General features: G+C 39.3%; 1 protein-coding gene across 1 annotated transcript in view; it reads left to right on the forward strand.

Moving 5' to 3' along the window:
* The window catches only part of PRDM6 (PR/SET domain 6), a 78940-nt gene that overhangs the window by 44102 nt on the left and 14988 nt on the right, over window positions 1–19850 (forward strand). Inside the window, exons 3-5 of the mRNA XM_005242525.3 lie at window positions 7054–7181; window positions 10812–10936; window positions 14052–14394. Coding sequence (XP_005242582.3) covers window positions 7054–7181; window positions 10812–10936; window positions 14052–14394 — 596 coding nt within the window. The remainder of the gene's footprint in view (window positions 1–7053; window positions 7182–10811; window positions 10937–14051; window positions 14395–19850) is intronic.

A 19850-nucleotide genomic window follows, 5' to 3' on the forward strand; every position in this document is an offset into this window, starting at 1 on the left:
ATGATAAGAGTTTTCAATTCTGGAAGTAAGGAAGGGGGTCAGCAGAACCACTACCTTGGACTTCCAGAGGGCTGACTTTGGCCTGTTGAGGAGCCTGGTTGACAGAGTCCCTTGGGAGGCAGTCCTGAAGGGCAAAGGGGACCAGAAAGGCTGGACATTCCTCAAGAAGGAAATCGTAAAGGTGCAGGAGCAGGCTATCCCCACATGCTGAAAGATGAGCTGTCAGGGAAGAACAGCAGCCTGGCTGAACAGAGAGCTTTGGCTGGAAGTGAGGAAAAAAAAGAGAGTTTATGACCTTGGGAAGAAGGGGCAGGCATCTCAGGAGGACTACAAGGATGTCATGAGTTTTTTCAGGGAGAAAATTAGAAGGGCCAAAGCCCAACTAAAACTTAATCTGGCTACTGCCATAAAAAGACAATAAAAAATGTTGCTATGAATATGTTAACCACAAATGGAGAGCAACAGAGACTCTCCATACCTGGTTGGATGTTGGGGGAAGCATAGTGACAAAGGCTGAGGAAAAGAGTGAGGTACTTAATGCCACCTTTGCCTCAGTCTTTAATAGTAAGGACCAGCTGTTCTTGGGGTACCTGTCCCCCTGAGCTGGAAAGACAGGGACAGGGAACAGAATGAAGCCCCCACAATCCAAGGGGAAATGGATAGTGACCTACTACAGCACTTAGACATACAGAAGTCTATGGGGCAGGATGGGATCCACCCAAGGGTACTGAGGCAGCTGGCTGAAGTGCTCACTGAGCCACTTTCAGTCATTTATCTGCAGCCCTGGTTATATCGGGGAGGTCCCAGTTGGCTGGGCAAACATGATGCCCATCTACAAGATGTCCTGCTAGGAAGATCCAGGGACCTACAGCCCTGTTGGTCTGACCCTGGTGCCAGGGAAGGTTATGGAGCAGATCATTCTGGGTGCCATCACACAGCACGTACAGGACAACCAGGGCATCAGGCCCAGCCAGCAGGGGTTTGTGAAAGGCAGGTCCTGCTTGACTAACCTGCTGCTGTCCTGCTGTGACAAGGTGAGCGGCTCAGTGCATGAGGGAAGGGCTGTGGATGTTGTCTGCCTGGACTTCAGTTGAGCCTTTGACACAGTTTCCCACCACATTCTCCTGGAGAAGCTGGCTGCCCATGGATGGGTGCACTCCTCGCTGAGTAAAAATCTGGCTGGATGGCTGGACCCGAAGAGTGGTGGGGAATGGGGTTACATCCAGTTGGCAGCTGGTCACAGGTGGTGTTCCCCAGGGCTCAGTGTTGGGGCCTGTTCTGTTTAATGTCTTTATTGATGATCTGGAAAAGGGGATCAAGTGCACCCTCATGAAATTTGCAGATGGCACCAGGCTGGGGGCAAGTGTTGACCTGCCTGAGGGCAGGAGGCTCTGCAGAGGGACCTGGGCAGGCTGGAGTGATGGGCCCAGGCCAGTTGTGTGAGGTTCAGCAGGGCTCAGTGCCGGGTCCTGCCCCTGGGTCACACCAGCCCCACGCAGCGCTACAGGCTGGGGCAGAGCGGCTGGAAAGGGCCTGGTGGGAAAGGGCCTGGGGGTGCTGGGTGACGGCCGGCTGGGCAGGAGCCAGCAGTGTGCCCAGGGGGCCCAGGCGGCCAGCAGCACCCTGGCTGGTGTCCCCAGCAGTGTGGCCAGCAGGACCAGGGCAGTGACCGTCCCCCTGCACTGGGCACTGCTGAGGCCGCCCCTCGAACCCTGTGTTCAGGTCTGGGCCCCTCACTGCAAGGGGGACATTGAGGGGCTGCAGCGTGTCCAGAGACGGGCAGCGGGGCTGGGGAAGGGGCTGGGGCACAGGGCTGATGAGGAGCAGCTGAGGGGACTGGGGTCCTTTAGCCTGGAGAAAAGGAGGCCGAGGGGAGATCTAATTGCCCTCTGCAATTCCCTGTCAGGGGGCTGTAGTGATGTGGCTGTCGGTCTCTTTTCCCAATTAATAAGCAACAGTACAAGAGGAAACAGCCTGAAGTTGTGCCAGGGAAGGTTTAGACTGGATATTAGGAAAAAAAATCTTAATTGAGATGGTTGTCAAGCATTGGAACAGGCTTCCCAGGGAAGTGGTTGAGTCACTGACCCTGGAGGTATTAAAAAGACATGTAAATGTGGTGCTTAGGGACATGGTTTAGTGGTGAACTTGGCAATGTTAGGTTTGCTGTTGGACTTGATGATCTTAAAGGTCTTTTCCAACCTAAATAATTCCATGATTCTATGGTTCTATAATTGCACATTTTTCACAGGCTGTCATCTAAGTACACAGGCTTATAAACGTTGCTCCTTTTGGCATTGTTAACAACTTCTCTTTATGATACAGTCACCTGTAGAGGATGTTGTAGTGTTGTTATGTTAAAAACAATGTCTCGCTGTAGTGAGATTTGCCTACTGCAGAGATTATTCAGTTCTGATATCCAAGCCAGTGAAGAAAGAAGCTTTCTGTGTTGCTGTAGCTTGTAGGTTCATACATTGTTATAGAATGAATATAACTTGTAAGGATGCTACCATATCTGACGTGTCAGGCTGTTTCATTAGATTGTTACAACCTTTTTCTCCATATTTCCAGTAGTTTACAGTATTTCTGTGGTTTTAAATTGCATAGCTGATGATTTATGAAATGTATGCACTCATCAAAAGTACTTGCTATCTTGAGTCTTGAGTTCTATCTCTGAAGTCAAGGGTAGGACTTCTTGTGGGAGAAGGCTAATACCAAGTGATTTGAAAAGCCTATGACCCTTATGCATATGCTGTCAATGAGAATAGTAGTGAAACAGCAAAAAGCAAGATTCTCTACTAATGGTAAGAATTAATTCTTACATGTTTTGTGGTTTTCTTTGCATCTCTTTTGATGTCTTGCAACATAAAAAAATATCTCTAATAGCTACTTTTACCAAAAAAAATACATGCAAAGAAAAATTCCACTTTCAGGACCAATCTTTTCTCCCTCTGCCTGCAAGGAAAATGAGAGGTTGATTAATTTGTATGCTAATGCCTTTTTTATTTGACTAAATGGGAAAATAAAATGCAGACAGAACTTCCAAAGACACAATCCTTTAGCGGGACATGGAACGAGAATAAAGGAAAAGAACAGATAGAGAGGAAAGAGCTCCAACGAACTAACTCTCCCTGTCTTTTCTGTGAAATTGTTTTTAATTGCTTCATATTTCGGATTTCTTGGCAGCAGTGCTATTACATTTGGACTCGTTTATTCTAAAATTCTGTGACATCTATATCAGAAATCTGAATGACAATCTTTAGCATTGGAATTGCATTTGCCCCTATCTATCCAAGTGAGCAATACTGACTGTGTCAGTACTGAAGTAATCGAGAGTTCTCAGAAGACTGTTTAGTGCTGTGCCTCGCCTGTTAATACAACTTAAATCTTACATGGTCCTACCTAGGCTTGGTATGTTGCCAGAGTGACAGATGTTCCAGCAACTGCTGTTTATTTTACTTAGTAATGGTCATTCACAGCTTTTAGAGCATCACTTATATGAGGTGCAGTATGCTTTATAAATGATATTATCATTGCCATTATAAATTGCTATTTTCATTGTCATTGTAAGTTTCAGTATCTACAACTGCCATACAATTATCAAGAACCAATCCAACAAGTAATAAATCCAATCCTTCATATTTAAGTTATATTTGACACCATTACAAGATGATCCTGACTTGTATTTATGTCTTGGTTACTGAGTAAACTGGTGTTTGTGAGGAAAGACTATACAAAATGGAAAAGAGAAGACTTGAATTGTGCTGGTTACACTTTGGACTTACTTTCTTGGAAATTGAAGCTATTTCTGTTGTATTCTGAAGTATAAGGATGAAATTCATAGATTTTAATAATATGCTTCACATTCTGAGTCTCTTGATATTTAACATACCAGTAAACTTCCTGTAAATAGTAAAGAACCTATTAAGAAGTTAATTAATTGTATGGGAACTGCTAAGGAGGAACACAAGAATTGTCAAATCAGAAAGTGAGTGCAGTCCTCTTTTATCAGACACTGGTCTCTGCCAGTAGTCTGGTGCATTCCTCAAAACTGGAACAGATTATAAGAAAGAAATCTTAAAGCTCTGACACTTTTAAAGCAAAAGCAAAAAAACCCCCACCCACTTAAAAGTCAGCAAAACCAACAATTAACAATTACTTTAGGTCAGAAGAGGGAAAAGATACAGTTTGCAGTTTAGATAACATTTCCAAGTGTAATCAAAGTGGAAAAATGAAATAACTGATTTGGTTTCCACCACTTAGATCAATGAGATACAGAAAAAAATACATGCATTCTCTGTAGGGAGTTGGAGAAACAGTATTTTGCTTTGCCATGAGGCTCTCGCAATGTGTTAAAAGTTATGCCAGTGTAGATTGGTGTAGTGATCTAGTGAGGTAGTCAAAGATTTTCAGTAACGTCAGTTTATAATAAGATTCTGCAGTAGTTTTTGTAATAGATGCTAAGAGTATTTAAGTATATATGCATGTGCCATACAGATGCAGGCGAATATGTATATTCATATAGTTTGCTATATTGTCTGGGTTCACAGCTTGCATTCCAGGTTTGCTTTTCCTCTGTAATGGCAGGTCATGATTTGCTCCCTGATGATGGTTTCTTCAGGCAATTATATAGTGGTTGCCAGATTTAGGCAATTGTAAAATGAACAATAACTGGTGCACGCTGGTAATATGAATAAGAACAACACCCATATCAGTTATTTTTTTTCCAGATTTTAACCTGCATTATGCAGTTTGACAAATAAACAGATACAATGCAGTGTTGCTGTTTCCCTTCTAAGGTTAGGATTTCTGCTTCCTTACAGGTAGGTTTTCATTCCCTTAAGGACAGGGCTAAGAATGCAGTGAGATGGATTCTGACTATGCAGGTTTATTTGCAATGTCAGTAAATATTCCCCTAGGAAAGGAGAACATAATTTCAGTGATGCATCAGTACTTGCAAGAATAAAGCATTTGAAAATATTTAGTCTCGCTTGTAGAGCAGTCCTTCCTACTTCAGGCCAAGGCCTGAGAAAGGTCCAGTTCTGCATTTTCATTTAATTTCTCATGCAAGCTCTTGACTGTCCATATACACAAAATCATGAGAGAGTCCCTGTGTATCCAGATATGACTGTCAGTACTGATTATAGCAGTCATCTTTGTCTTTCCTTTTTCATATCACCTGGGGATTAGGAAGCTATCAGCTCTTTCTTGAAGGGAATCATTTTTGCCTCATGTTAAGCCACATATTATTATGCTAGTAAGCACCATGTAAATGAATGGGTAATAAACACTGTGCTGAGACTGTTTGGATAGATACTGCCAAAATGGTCCCAGCCAAGCACAGTTACTCATTTATCCTTCTCTTCCTTTTTGTAGGCTGATTTCCTGTAAAACGTTCCCATTTCCATTACAAATTTTTACTGTTTAGCATATTATGGTCTTACATTCAACACACATTAACATGTTTACATAAGAATAGGTCCTTGCTAATAATCAACAAGCTACCGTATATAAAAAGTAAAATAAATCCTTGGTATTGGAGCATTTGTTTGCCTCTGAGTACTCCTGATTTCTCTGACCTTATTCCACTGCTCAGTGCATGCTGGGGTAGCATCTTGCTTCATCAACCCAGGAATGACTGGCCAGGTTCCACCTGGTCCTTGTCACAGGCACTCAGGAACAAGTGATAAGGATCTCTGTAGGCACTTGATTTCCCTGTCTCTCATGCTCTAGCAATGGATACATTGCTCCTGATTACTCCCAGTCCCTCTTGGTCAAAAGCAAAAGGAAAGCTGGCTCCTGAATTTGAGACTCATGTGGTAAAGAATGAGATTCTGATTCCTGTGTATGTTTTTGTATGCATCATAGGAAACACTCTTTTAATAAATCAGAAATATTGAAAATAGTCACATAATTTCTGAGATTATTCTCTTGATATTGAAGTAGGAATACAAGATCATTAATTTGCTTGCTCTAGAAATGTTCAGTGAATGTAATAATTGTGTTTCCTCTTTAATCAGCGGAATTAGTACTTTCAAGAAGACATCAATTTATGCTCATAGAATTTCAAAAGCAATAACATTTTTGGCATAGGATTATTAAAGCAGATGGTGTCTGTGGAGTGCAAAAGATCTTAATATCAGGTTTGCTTCAGATAAGCACCTAATTGTTCAGATGCATTTCTGAAGTTTAACGAAGTAATGGTGTAACAGGTAAGAATACTGCAAGATTGTGTGCTTCTACTAGGATTAGCACTTCCTAGGTAACACTTTTGTAAGCAGTCAGAAGGACAAGTGTGCATGAAACATGTACCTTTTCATTTCAGAGCCTCCAGAGCAATTTTATTTTTCCACTTCAGAGGGAGCATCCGGTGCTGAATAGATACATAATACGGTCTTTCTAAAAAATTACTGTAACTGGCTCTCATGTCCTTAACAGGAATGTCATGTTTAGGAAAACCATGATTCCCTCAGGATGAGTTTCTCATTTACTACTTCAAAAAATTATATGTCCCAAGGGAGCTTCTAAAGGCGTCTTCAACTCTCTTTTTCCTTCTATTCTCATTTGTTTTGGTATTATGAATCCTACAACTCCCTAATGTATCGTGTGAGGTTGCTGAAGTACATGCTTTTGCTGCAACTGAGATGTGAAGGGAGGGATACTTGTTTAGGGATTACTACTGCCTCTTGCTCAGATGTTCCAGCTATTTCAATGCAGACTTTACATCCAGATTTTCTTGTTTATTTGGCAGTTCATTATTTAAGACCAGCCTGTCAAAGTAGGTTAAATATTCTTTGGGAAACATGGTCACATCTTTGAGACACCACAAATATGTTTAATACAAAAAGATTGGCTTGATAAAAAGAAACATGATAAACTTGCATCCCCCAAAATACTTTTCTGCTGTTGCCTGTAGATTTCCAAGAGCATCAGTACGCAATGACAAATCTCATGGCAATAAATTCCTAGAAAAGGCACAGAGAGACACCAGCAAAGTAGTGAAAATGACTGCTGATGATTTGTTCTAACTACTTGACCTTGTGACATCTCCCCCAGATATATGACCAAGATGGGACACTGCAGCACTTTATTGATGGTGGAGAACCCAGCAAGTCAAGCTGGATGAGGTATATCCGATGTGCAAGGCACTGTGGGGAACAGAATTTAACAGTGGTTCAGTACAGGTAAAGTATTTTTTCATTAATGCAACAAAATGAAAATGTTTTTAGTGAAAAGTCAGATTGTAACTGTGACCAGTGCTATTGCCTGTGATGGCAAAGAAAGCAGCAGAGCTTTTGTGAGTGTGCTCATTTCGGGCAAGACAACAGCTGCAGAGCGGAGCTCCTGGGACCAAGTACAGCGCTGTGTCACCAGTGTGACCACCACACTGCATAGAGCCCTCTGCACCTTTTCAAACAGTCTAATCAGAAGCAAGCTAGCATGAGCAATCTTCTGCCCTTGATAAAGACGCATGTGCTAGAGGAAGGGGGAAAATGGCAAGAGAGGAGTTTTGAACACAGAGCCTTTCTGAGAGTTGGTCATGAGGTATGTATAGACCTAAAGCTTATATGTTGAGTGCACCTGCTAGCCAAGATTGCTGTGCTTGTGCCTCTTATGTCGCTGGCTAGAGAAGGTCAAAATGTGAAGAGAAATGTAAAGAAATTACGGTGCATTTTACTCTGTACTCGCAAACAGATTCAGAAAACCCAGACGATGCATTACATAAATAAATGATCTCAGCTATAAACAAATCTTTTGCCTCAGAATCAGAAGCAACTGCTTGGCCTTATTAAATGTGGTAGGAAGCACATCAAAGAATGCCCCGGGCTTGCCACTCACAGTGAGCAATCCTGATTTTTGCTAGTTCCTTTAGAAAGTGGAGTTTCTTTTCTTTAGGAAGAATCTTAAACTTATTTAAAGTACCTTTAAAATTAAAAATAAAACATACAAAAGCAAGCTAAATGAAATATATAAAGTTTGATTATCCCATAGGGTTCCAATTTAACAATGGTAAAATTGTTCAATTGCATTTTCAGCTTTTTTATTCTCTGGCCAGTTGACTAAAGAATGCTGCAGTTAAAAAAGTAACAATCCTATTTATACATTACAAATCTTTTATTATACCCTTAAATATCTGATATCTATAGCTAAGATCCCATTGGATTTTAAATAAACACACTGGATAATGAATAAAGATTGCTGTGATGAAAAAGTATTTTTGTAGGTATCTTGTGAACTATTTCTCAGTGTGGTGGTGTGTGCACGCATATGTATATATATAAATAAGGAAAAAAAATGCATACATATATATAGATGACAAACCTAAATGAAAAGTGAGCATGAGAAAGTCATTACACATCTGTCAATATTAAGTGGATTTTACAACTCTCCTTTCATGATGGAGTTTTTACTTAGAGTTCCCTCTGTTGATCTGTTTTCGATTACTTCAGATCTTTATAAAATGAACTACAAAAACACAATTTAAAAAACTGGCATCCATCACCAGTGACTACATCCAAGTGTAAGAAAATAGAAAAGTTGGACACTGAAAAACCAGCCTAATTTTTATTGTACATGGACGTCCTCCTCACAGAAAGTCAGCTGGTTTAAATTCATTCTGTTATGATTTGTAATATCTAAATGGAATTTTCTTCAAAGTGCTCTTGATTGATTGACCCTTAGCTGAACGTTTTGTTTTTATTTTGAGGCTGACAATAATGTTTGTTGGCATGTGTTCTGCTTCAACTGAGTTGGGACGCCATGAAGCTATCTTTATGAGTCATCCAACCACAATACTAAATACATGTCAGCAAAGGAAATATTATCCGAAAAGGGAAAAATCCCTTTGATGTACTTCAGCATGCAGAGATTTCTGCGAGTTTTGGAAGCTCTGCACGCTTGTAAGGGACGGTGTACTCTTACACTTTTTTTTCCCTGCCTACTCGAAGCCTCACAGACCACCCATTGCTCAAAAACAGTTCTGCTCTCTCAGCGGCAAAGTGTGTCATTTAGTTTTAGCACATTCATTTGCTGGGCTGCTGTGTTTATGTTAAGGGAAGCCAAACTGAGAGATGAAATGTTACAAGGGTGAAGTACAAAGTAGACTCAATTTTTCTCAAGTTAGGAGATGCAGGTAATTTATAGTGTGGCTCCAGTTTTCATTTTTATGTAACAGTGGAAAGAATTAACAAAATGCACAGCTCTGGGAAGAAAGAGAGGGAGAAGAGGAGAAGGAGGAGGAAAGGAGAGGGGGAAACACAGAGGGGAGAGTTTTTGTCAGATATTCATAGAAGGGTAAGAAAACCGTTCTGCTTAGCTAGCAGTGCCCTCCTGAGACAGGGTGGCAGTAAGCGAGGAAAATAACAAGATAAATGAAATTTTTGCAGCTGCTAGTAAAATATTGAGAATCTGCACTTTTTTATTGATCTTTATGATCCTGTTGCCAAGAGCCACTTTGCGGTGACAAAATATGTTGACAAGTGCATATCTCACTGCCATGAAAAATGTGGTAAAAGATTCTCCTTATGTCTGCAGTGTTATACAAGGAACAAATTGCATCGCTACAGCCAATTCTTTATAGAAAGTCTAAATTTAAGGCCTACCAACCCTAAACACTTTTATCTTGAACTTCAGGCAAACGTTTGTAGCAATTCTTCACTCAGAAAACTGGTTGAGGCCTAACAGTTTTTTTTTTTTTTTTTGGTCTATGGATGTTTTCCTGCCTTACATAAGCTGTTATAAAAAATGGCCGTTTCTTGGTGCTTTGACTGTATCATTTTGGTATGTAATCCTTCAGCAAGAGTGTAGTGTTCTTCTTGTATATATTGAATTTCTATCCATCTCACAGCAGTGTGTTTTACTGCTCCATGTGAAGCCTAAGGGAAAAGCCACTATGAACTGATAACATTTTTATTTTATCTTGTGCCTGATTCTAATCTTAGACTGTTTTTGCCCCCATGTAAATCTGTTAACTGTAGAAGTATCACTCCGAAGCTATTTACATCACTGCAAGGTCAGAATAAGGCTCTTGCTTTTATGGTGGAGACTCTAGGATTTTTCCTTAGCCCTCCCAACACCCAGTTCAGTGTTCTAGGAATATCCACAGTCTTTTCCCACAGAGCAATGTGATATCACATTTATGGTAACACTAATTTATACTTACTGAAGGATCATCAACATTGCCATCATGTTCCAGACAGGGGAAGATTCTATGGCTGTATGTTCAGGTTAAACCCATTCTTTTATTTCCCTAAGCCAAAGTCTGTTTTACTCAACAGTCCAAGATCTCTCTTTCAGTGGTGTATTGCTGTAATGAAAGGGCATGTCATGCTGCTTGAAACCTCTTGCTAAAAGAACTTATTTACGTGAAAGAACTGTTGTCTGTTTACCCCTAAAATATGTTAACTTTAATTTAGATGACAAATGCAGAGCTGTTTAAATGGCTGAATTTACTGAAATGTGTGCACCACTGATGCGATGCTTGTGTTGTGTGGGCAAAATGTAGCATTTCTGAAATAATTTTAAAAGGGGCATTGCAAGAAAATATCTGTCTTTTCATAAAATTCTGGTGCTTATAAAAATCTTGTTATTTAAAATATGCTAGGTACAGAGTGCCTGTAAGTTGTTACCCTATGCTACAGGAACAAAGTCCTTCCCTAATGATAGATATGGTTTTAAAATAATCAGTAAGTTATTCATTTAGTTATCTGCAGAAATGCTTCCAAAACAATGGATTTCTACTGTAATACTGTATATGATAAGAGGAGAATGCTCTGTTCCTAAATTAGGCATTTTTTTCTTTTCCTCTTGATTAGGTCAAATATATTCTACCGGGCTTGTATAGATATCCCCAGGGGCACCGAGCTGTTGGTGTGGTACAATGACAGCTACACTTCTTTCTTTGGAATCCCCCTCCAGTGCATTGCACAAGATGAAAATTGTAAGTTCTCCCTTGCATCTCTACTTGTGTAAGCCAGAATTCCTGTTTCATACCTAATCAGCTATACTTCTAGAGTATTTTAAGACATATTAAATGGAAGTGGTTGTATATTTAAGGTAAGCTCAATGTGTACTAAATAAACCCCGGAAGGTGATACAATTAAGCTGCGCAAAATCATGATAAGATTACCTAAATAAATGGAGATGTTTGGAAGTGTGCAGGTACGCACAATTAAAAAACAGATTTCCCACCATGGCAACCCCACATAGCCTGGTAGTGTGTAGAATCACTCTTCCTCATAAGTGATTCATTCCTAGTCTATTCTTAACCAATTTGCTTGGCCTCTCCATTGTTATCAGACCTACCACAAGACACTGTCTTGCCAAAACAGTAATGCACTACAGGTCCATGGGGCCTCTGTTAGTGACTCTTCATTCTGTTACCACTGAGTATGTCAAGACAAGCTGTGCTGACTGATTGTAGAGATGACATCCTTGTGGTTAAAATGTAAAAGCCAGCTTCTCTGAATACAAACTGAGTGGAAGTAGCCTGAAATGACAATGAACCTCCATTTCATCCTGGCCATTCCATTTCCATCCATTCTTCTACCCTTCTCAATATTTTACATTTAGTTTGCCAGGAATAATCACAAAATTAAGCAGGTAACTCGTAACTCAAACCTGGTGCAATCTGGTGCTGGATACCTTTGTCTGTAATGGGAATGGGTGATCCAAGCACACCTCTCAGTTTCACTCTGTGTGTGGAACTTGATTATAGTTTGCATCAAAGACCTCTCTTCTATTTTGACAGCTATGTGTATCTACATGGTGGACGAAACCAATAATGGATGCCTGACTGATTTTAGTCTAAAGTAACCCTGTGGCTACCCATGCTTAATCAATTACATATAAGATGTATTTTTTTGGTCAAGTACTTGGATACTTAAACAGCAATGCTAGGGTGAACGCATATCTCATAGCAACTTAAATACTGAACCATGCAGCAATAAAACAGCAAGATAGCAGGGATTAAACTGTCAAAAATAACATCCTTTTTCATCTTGAGTTTTCAAATCTGTTGGGCTTGAGAAAAGTTTAAAAGAAATTTAATTGCTGGCAGTAATGTTTGCTGATAAAACTCACACTGCAGCGTACAATATAGAAATATTATTTTTTCTTTCATGAGATGAAGCTTACAAACCTTGATTTGAAAAGCAAAGCATGACTAAAATCTCTAAATATTGTCAGTTGTTATTTTGCTGTGAGCGAAACAAGAGTTTCATCCACAGAGAGACTAATGTGAGTAAATGAAATTAATCTCTGAGCACAGAGCCAGCTGCAGGCTGGTATATGACTTAAGTGCCACTTAAGCCCTCAGAGTAGACATTCTGCTTATCTTCTGCACAGGGGTATTCTCACCCAGTACAAATTCTGCCTATATTCTTAGGTCTTTAATATCATGATCTTATTGCTTCTGTGGACTTTTATGAATACCAAAATTACCAAAAAAACCAAAACCCCAAAGTGATCTGCTTCTTGTGTGAGAATGTTGGGGCAAAATGGAGGTATATAAATTGCCCCTTGAACTGAACAGACATCGAAGATGTATTTTATCTCTGGAAACTTGCAATACACCGCCCCATGGATGTAACTCTACTTAGAAATCAGGGCCTCACATACTCCAGAAAAGAATAGCCTAGGAAGGACCTCAACTTACATAAATTAAATAACATGTAATATTATAATATTGGAGTCATTATGATTGATGGAAGATATTAGAACATAACTCTGTGAAGTAACTGGCATTATATAAAGTGTTAACAAAACATTAGTTTGTATTACATTTTTATTGTATATTAAATAATGTTGGATGATTCCAGCTTACAAGTGAAATTTAATTCTCTTATTTGCTCTTAGAAGTCTATCATCATGACTTACATAAACAGAGTTGCAATTTCTAATCACCTGCTTCGCAGGTGCTATATACCTACATGTGGAAATATACATATTAACACTTTGTGACAGTAAATAAATGTGTGAACATAGGTAGACATAGACATATGCATACAACATATTGAATTTAAAAATCTCTGTTAAATATTATCTCATGAGGCTGAGTGTGCTAAAATTAGAAAGCATGAGAGGGTACTGGGCCCAGGCAGCCTAAATTATGCTTCATTTTGCATTGTGGCACAATCTTTTATCACCTGGCCCATTTTTCCATAGGATCCTTGCCTCATTCAGTGAATGATCTAGATGGTATTCAAGGAGTGAGGCAGCTGTTCAGCTTTCTCCTATATGTTTGGCCTCCTGCTGTCCGTGTCGTGCAACATCCAAATTCAGCATTAAATCACTTTGTGAGAACAGTGTATTGCATTTGTTGCTGAAATATCTGAGTCCCTCATAAGCCATAGTTAATTGATGATCGTAAGACATTTATGGGTCTGGAAACAACTTTTGTTCCTATTTTTTAGGTGGGAAATTGATGCAAAGGTATCTCTGCCTATACTTTGCATTGTCTTGTGGTGATCTAACTGCTATTAACCTTAATCATACAAGTCATGGTAAAGTCACTGGCTTTGTATTGTATTGGCTGTGACTATTTGTGAGATGTAATAGTATAATATACTTAGTGGCTGCCCTTTAAGAGGATTAGGGAACTATTGCTGCAGCAGATATTTAAGCCTTGCTGTATCTCAAGGAATGTCTGAACAAGAATTTTTCCCCCGTGCTCTCAAAATTCATGCTTGTCTGTGCTGTAGCAATTGGACATGCTGACTGCAACATGCAGAGTCAGGTTATCACAAATGCAGCAGCATTCTCTTTCAGATGACAATCCCATTGTGCAATAAATGTATATCACAGTCAGGCTTCTCTGAGTCCTTTCACTCTCAGACACCCATTTGCATGAGTTTTCATTTCAATGTCAGAATCAGCATCATCCATTCAGATCACTGTCTCATTCAAGCCCATTTTTTTGTGCATTGTTAAAATAAAGTTGCTTAATTCTAGTGTCAAGAAAATGGATATTGGTATTTTTTTCATGTCTCCCAAAACTGTATTAGTTTTAAAAAGGCATAAAAAGGATCTTATTTACTTTTCTTGTTTTCTCCCAGTGAATGTCCCTTCGACTGTAATGGAGGCCATGTCCAGACAAGACACCCTACAACCATTTAATAAAAGTAGCAAACTATCCCCCGCCACTCCACAGCGATCCATAGTATTTCCACAGACTCCGTGTAGCAGAAATTTTTCTCTCCTGGATAAGTCTGGGTCCATCGAGTCAGGATTTAACCAGATCAGTGTCAAAAACCAACGAGTTCTTGCAAGCCCAACTTCAACAAGCCAACTAAATTCTGAGTTCAGTGACTGGCATCTTTGGAAATGTGGGCAATGCTTTAAGACTTTCACCCAGCGGATCCTCTTACAGATGCATGTGTGTACGCAGAACCCTGACAGGTAAAACCCAGGCTCTCTTTATTTCTGTATCTACTGATAGCCAGATCCACTGCTTCTTTTATCAAGCTGTTATCATTTCCAAAACCAAACCATTATTAGGAGGAGCCTGTACAACATAATTCATCTGCAGCTGTGTGAAGTAAGCTGATAAAAACCATTGCTTGACTTCACTATTTGTAAAAACATTTGGTGCCTAAATGTGCAGATAAAAGGAAATAGCTAAGGATATAATCTTGTTTTCAGAATGGTTTGGTACATCTGATGGAGGCAACAAAATAGAAGGAAAATTTATGAATATCATAGATGGAAAAATGAGGTCAAGATAATTAAAAGTCTCTCTGTCTTCCAAAGATAATCTAACTTGCTGCTCAGTGGCTGTCACAGTCATTTCAGGGTTCACCTATAGTGTGCAATGTGTATAAACTTAATTAAGTACTAAGAGGTAATGAATTGGAATTTTTTGCTTAGTACTATTTTTCTTCAGAGCATGCAAACCCATAAATCGTGCAAAGCTGTCAAAAGGAAATACCTACTCCACTAGTGATGTGGAGGAAAACAGATGCCACTTATTCAATAAACTAATATCCACACAGAAGAAAAATGTTGACTAGATACCTCAGAGTCAAAGTTGGTTTGAAAGTTTGTCAATACAGAATTTTATGGCCGTGAACTGAGGATGAAATTTAGCTGAACAAGTGAATTAAAATTTCAGGTACTCTGACCAGTGGCACAGTAAATATAATGGAACCATTATTTATGAATCAAAGCTGGTTTATTTGACAATTTTGATAGCTGGCAGGACAAAAGACAGAAATCAAATTAATTCAATAAAAAAGGCTGCCCATGTTTTGTCTCTTCTTCAGCTGTGAAGAAGGTTTGAGCAGAATAGCTGAATCCCTGGAAGGTTGTTCTAAAAGCAGCATTTAATTGTGAATTACATTTAACCAAAACACTACCAAAAAACCAGTCAACAATGAGTCTGTGTATGTGTTTGTATGCATGTCTGTCTCTGTGTATGTGGTTATCTACTTGTACACATATGCTGGTGTGATTCTGTGGGTATGAACATACTGGAGCATAAATTCAGTTTTCCTGTCAAGCATGCTAGGGGCAAACTAGATTCCATACAAATCTTCATAGAATTTAGAGAGGTGATAATATTGCAAATGCAAACAAGTCTTTTCAACATTTTCTGAATTATATGCTGGCCTTAGCAGAAACAAAACACTGTGCTAAGGAGGCTGTAGGACACAAGTGTCAATTTGTGTGCCACAGTGTAGAATTTAGGTCCCCAAAGGTTAACTCTCCCAAGTTTCATGCACTTATGTTTCTAGTATTGAAGCATCCTAAGCATACTGTAAAGCATGAAATGTTGCATCAGGGGCTCTAGAAGAGTATGTTGAGAGGATCCCCCACATATTTTTTCAGTGATTCATCCAACCAGGTGTGATGCCTAGATTTCATCCTTTCCTTTGCTTGAACCTTTGTCTTCCGTTACGAAGAACCAAGGTGCAGATAATAGTTAATGCAGGAAGCATCTCCCCTAATGGAGCAGTTCTGCACTCTAAGGGATAGTTAAATATTAATTTTGCCAGAGAGAGAAAATGAGAATAAGTCTGTTCTACAATTAGGTCTGTCATCCTGGAAGTGAGAGATTTGATTTATTAATTTTTATTTATTTTTATTTGTTTTCTTTTAAGTGTCTTGTGTCAAATATTGCCTGATTTTAAGTCTTTGCCCTTAGAAGTGAGCACCCTCATTATTAGTAGGTTACTGATTCATGACATCTTACTGTTTTGCCTCTCCTGTGCTTACCTAATTTGTCCACGCAGAACAGCTTCAACAAGGAAGTGTAGAGCATTTTTAGCTTCAAATGACCTACAGTACAGCAGGAAAATTATCAAGATCAGAATACAAGTTGGCTCCCCCAGGAGCAAAGAGAGCAAAGGGTGATTACAGCAAGGACTCAGCAGATTTGGGGAGGATTGGGGTGGAGAGGACAGAAGTAAAGACTCTGAGTTTTAAGTTGTGAGTCCCAGAAGCTTTCAGAAATACTCAAACTATAATAGCTAACACCTTTTTCTCAATATTGATACTGGCTAATTTAGATGATTTCCTCTTCGGCTTGTTTGGTTCTGTGAAACCCGTTCTTTAGAAACTTTTCCTCTTGTGTTATACAGAGAGCATAGAACTTAAATGATCTTGCAGTATACAGTTAGGATCAATTTGTTGCATAAATACGAGATACTGCAGTGTTCTGTTCTGTGACACCTGTGTTCCCTCTGTATGGAAAAATAGCTTACATCTCTGTGTTTTCATTAAATAAATAGTGCAGACTCCTTGTGGAGGGAGGCCAGTCTTGTAATGCCTTCTTTGTTTCCGTGAGGTGTGCCATCAACATAACTGCTGTAAAAAATAGGTTGTCTTTAGAGCATCATGTGTCACGTCAGTCACATGAATATGCTTAAGATCACTGCAATTGATCCAGTGTTTGAAATTATCAGCATAGCAGTTATGGCAGATCGTAAGTGCCCTAGGATCTGGGTTCTCATATCCCTGCTTAAAAAGCATTGCAGATTGAGTTTACATCACAGGCAGCTTTTTGTCTTTTAGCAGGTACCGGTAGATCAGCTACTTAGCCCTACAGTGGCTGGAAGAGTTGTCTGGTTTCTTAAACATATTGCATTTCTCCAGATGAAAAATTCCTAGTGTTGTACAAAATTTCCAGAAGACAAGAGAACAGGGTATGATCTGTGAAAGAGTCCCTGTTTGCCAGCCTGAAGTACTGGGTGCAGCTCTCTGGTTTGTATTTTCTCAACCATATCTACAGCACTGCTCCAGCTGATAAACAGCTCCCCATTTATTGTCAGCAATTTGTGAGCACACCAGCCGCTGTATCTTTGATGTGACTGAAGCAGCAGGGCCTGTCTTCTTTAGGAAATTACTTTAGACTATCTGTTTTGTCTTGGTATTTGTTTTTCAACTATGCTGATTACCTACAGCATGAAGTGCAGGGAAAACATCTTTGCATCCATACAGGCGGCCAGCTCATGGAGTGAAATTTGAGAAAAACAGACTATTTAGGCCTTGAGAAATTAAAAAAAAAGAAATTAATTTAAAGCCACTTAGATTCCGGAAACATCTCAATGAGAGCAGACACAGAAAAAGGCCAAAACATGCTTAATTCTATTAGGCAGTAAGAAAGAAATGCTCTTATTTAACAGGCAGATGATTTAATAAATAAAAGTAATCTTAAAAAATGATGAATCCAAAGTAGGGAGGATTATTAAAATAATGTGGTTTTTTAGATTAAGATTAGGATTAAAATTTAAATTAAAATTAACTTTAAATTTTCACTGGTTTACTTTATGATTTACTTTTCCCTTTACACTGAGTTTTTTTTAGCTTGTTGGATTTTGTAGGACCTCTCTTCAAACTTAATGGTGATTGGGGTTGGAGTGGGAGTGGGAGATGAAGATCAAAATCCATCAAGGTATGAATTCCGGGACTTTCTGAGCTTTTGGGACTTTTTTTAAGCCCTCCCCAGACAGAAACAGTTTGAGCAATTATTTCTTGAAGCAGGAGTTAGAAATCCATTTTCTTTTCTGGTTTTTGGTTGGTTTTTTTTTTTCATTTTTTTGTTTTGGTTTTGTTTTTTTCTCCTTTTTTTCCTCCTGCTGCAGAAATTTCAAACAATCCTATTTAGGACAAGGTGGGGGTGGGGTGGGGCTGTGGGGGTTGGGTCCAGAAAGGAGTAACCAAAAGCCCTTGATCACAGTGAATCATTTTTAGAGCAGTATTTGGATTTTATTTTTACTGACAACCACTTTTCTGAGAATTAGACAGCCTCTTTTAATGACATCTTTCTTCTTTCTCGCTATTTTCACCACATTCAGGATGTATTGGTGTTGAGGGAAGGCAGGTGGCTGCAGTTCCCAAGAGCTGTCTGTGGCACATTTTCATATAAAATATGTACATCTTTATATATATTCTCATTGATTGCCATGTATTTAAGCTGATAATTTGAGGGGAAACCCACTTTGTAAGGGTGTCCATGGCTGAAGAATTATGGATGCAGTTCTTGTTTACTCAGAAGATATTATTGTACTCATGTTCTGCTGTAGCACCTCACTCTTAAATGGTGAGATATTTTTAAATACAGGAGCTTGATGTTTGAAGTTGCCAGTTTAATAGATCCTCTTCTCCAAGATCTCGGCTCAGCCCCTCTTTGTGTTTATCTTTTTCTTTATAGGTTCTGTGTCCTTGACATTGATGCTCCCACCATCCAAAAGTCCATTAATTAATTTAAACATCTCCCAAAACAGACCTAAAAAAAGTAAATACTGTGAGTAAGAGTTGTCTATTTCTGTTTATATAGTGGCCATGGATTATTGCTCAATTAAAGTAAACATCATGCTGAATTTAATGCTTGTTCTTGCATAACCTTTTCACAAAGGTTTGCAAACTCACAGTACTCATAGTTACTAACAACAAAGGGTGGACAGTGCAGCACCTCTCCCTGGAAGCTTCAGAAGTTTGAAAACACTTCAAGCGTGCTTTCTGCTTATGTTAGTTCCTCCACAAACATTTGTAGGAGGTGATCCCAGAACTCCCAGTGGGTCCAGCTCTGCCATCCTTGCTGCTGTGTTGTGCCTGAAGTGCTTGGGGCACTAGCCATGCTGCCTCAGGGGGACACAGGGGCAGTAGTGCCTATAGAGTCCAGAGGCAGTGAATGTAGCCCACCCATGGCCACGCTGATGCTGGGGGTGCTTCTGTGTGCAAGCCAGCAGTATCCTTAGGTGTCGCTTTGTTCTCCAGCTTCTTAGTTCAGCTTGCTAGAAGAAGGCATCCCTCCAAAATACCTTTCCATTAGAAGAAGAAGTTGTTTTTTTCTTTCTTCTTAGTCTTCAACAAAGAGAAAAGCACTTTCAGTTGCATGTCAGTGTCTCTTCTTTCAGCTGGTGCTTTTCTAGCTTTTTCTAATGGGAAAAAATTACAGCAATGTACTATTTTGTCTCCCTGATCTGACAGTGTTTCAATGACAGAGTTACAGATATTCAGGAACTCACCATTACAAGCAATTCTGTTTCCAAAGATTGCACTGGGATTCCACATGCTCCTTGAAAACAGCAGATTCTCTTCTGAAGAGGCCTTACCAGAAACCCATTCATTATAAAGGAAAGAATTAGAAAATGTAGTAGAAAATAATTTTAAGTTTTTTCAGGATTCTAATAATTCAGGCTGTGAATTATTTATGACGTAGAAAGTAAGTTTATATTGGCTGGATGTACTAGGTAATCAGCAGTTGGAAAGTATATTGTTCTAGCAGAGGGATAGTACAAGATAAATAATTAAAAGTTATGTCATTTCTGCTAAATGGAAATCTAAAAAGAATCAATCTAAATGTACAGTTGTCTGTCAGCAACTATTCCAGGTGCAAAGATACGGATTTTTCT

The sequence above is a fragment of the Falco peregrinus genome, chromosome Z (genome assembly GCF_023634155.1).
Source record: "Falco peregrinus isolate bFalPer1 chromosome Z, bFalPer1.pri, whole genome shotgun sequence".
NCBI lineage: Eukaryota > Metazoa > Chordata > Aves > Falconiformes > Falconidae > Falco > Falco peregrinus.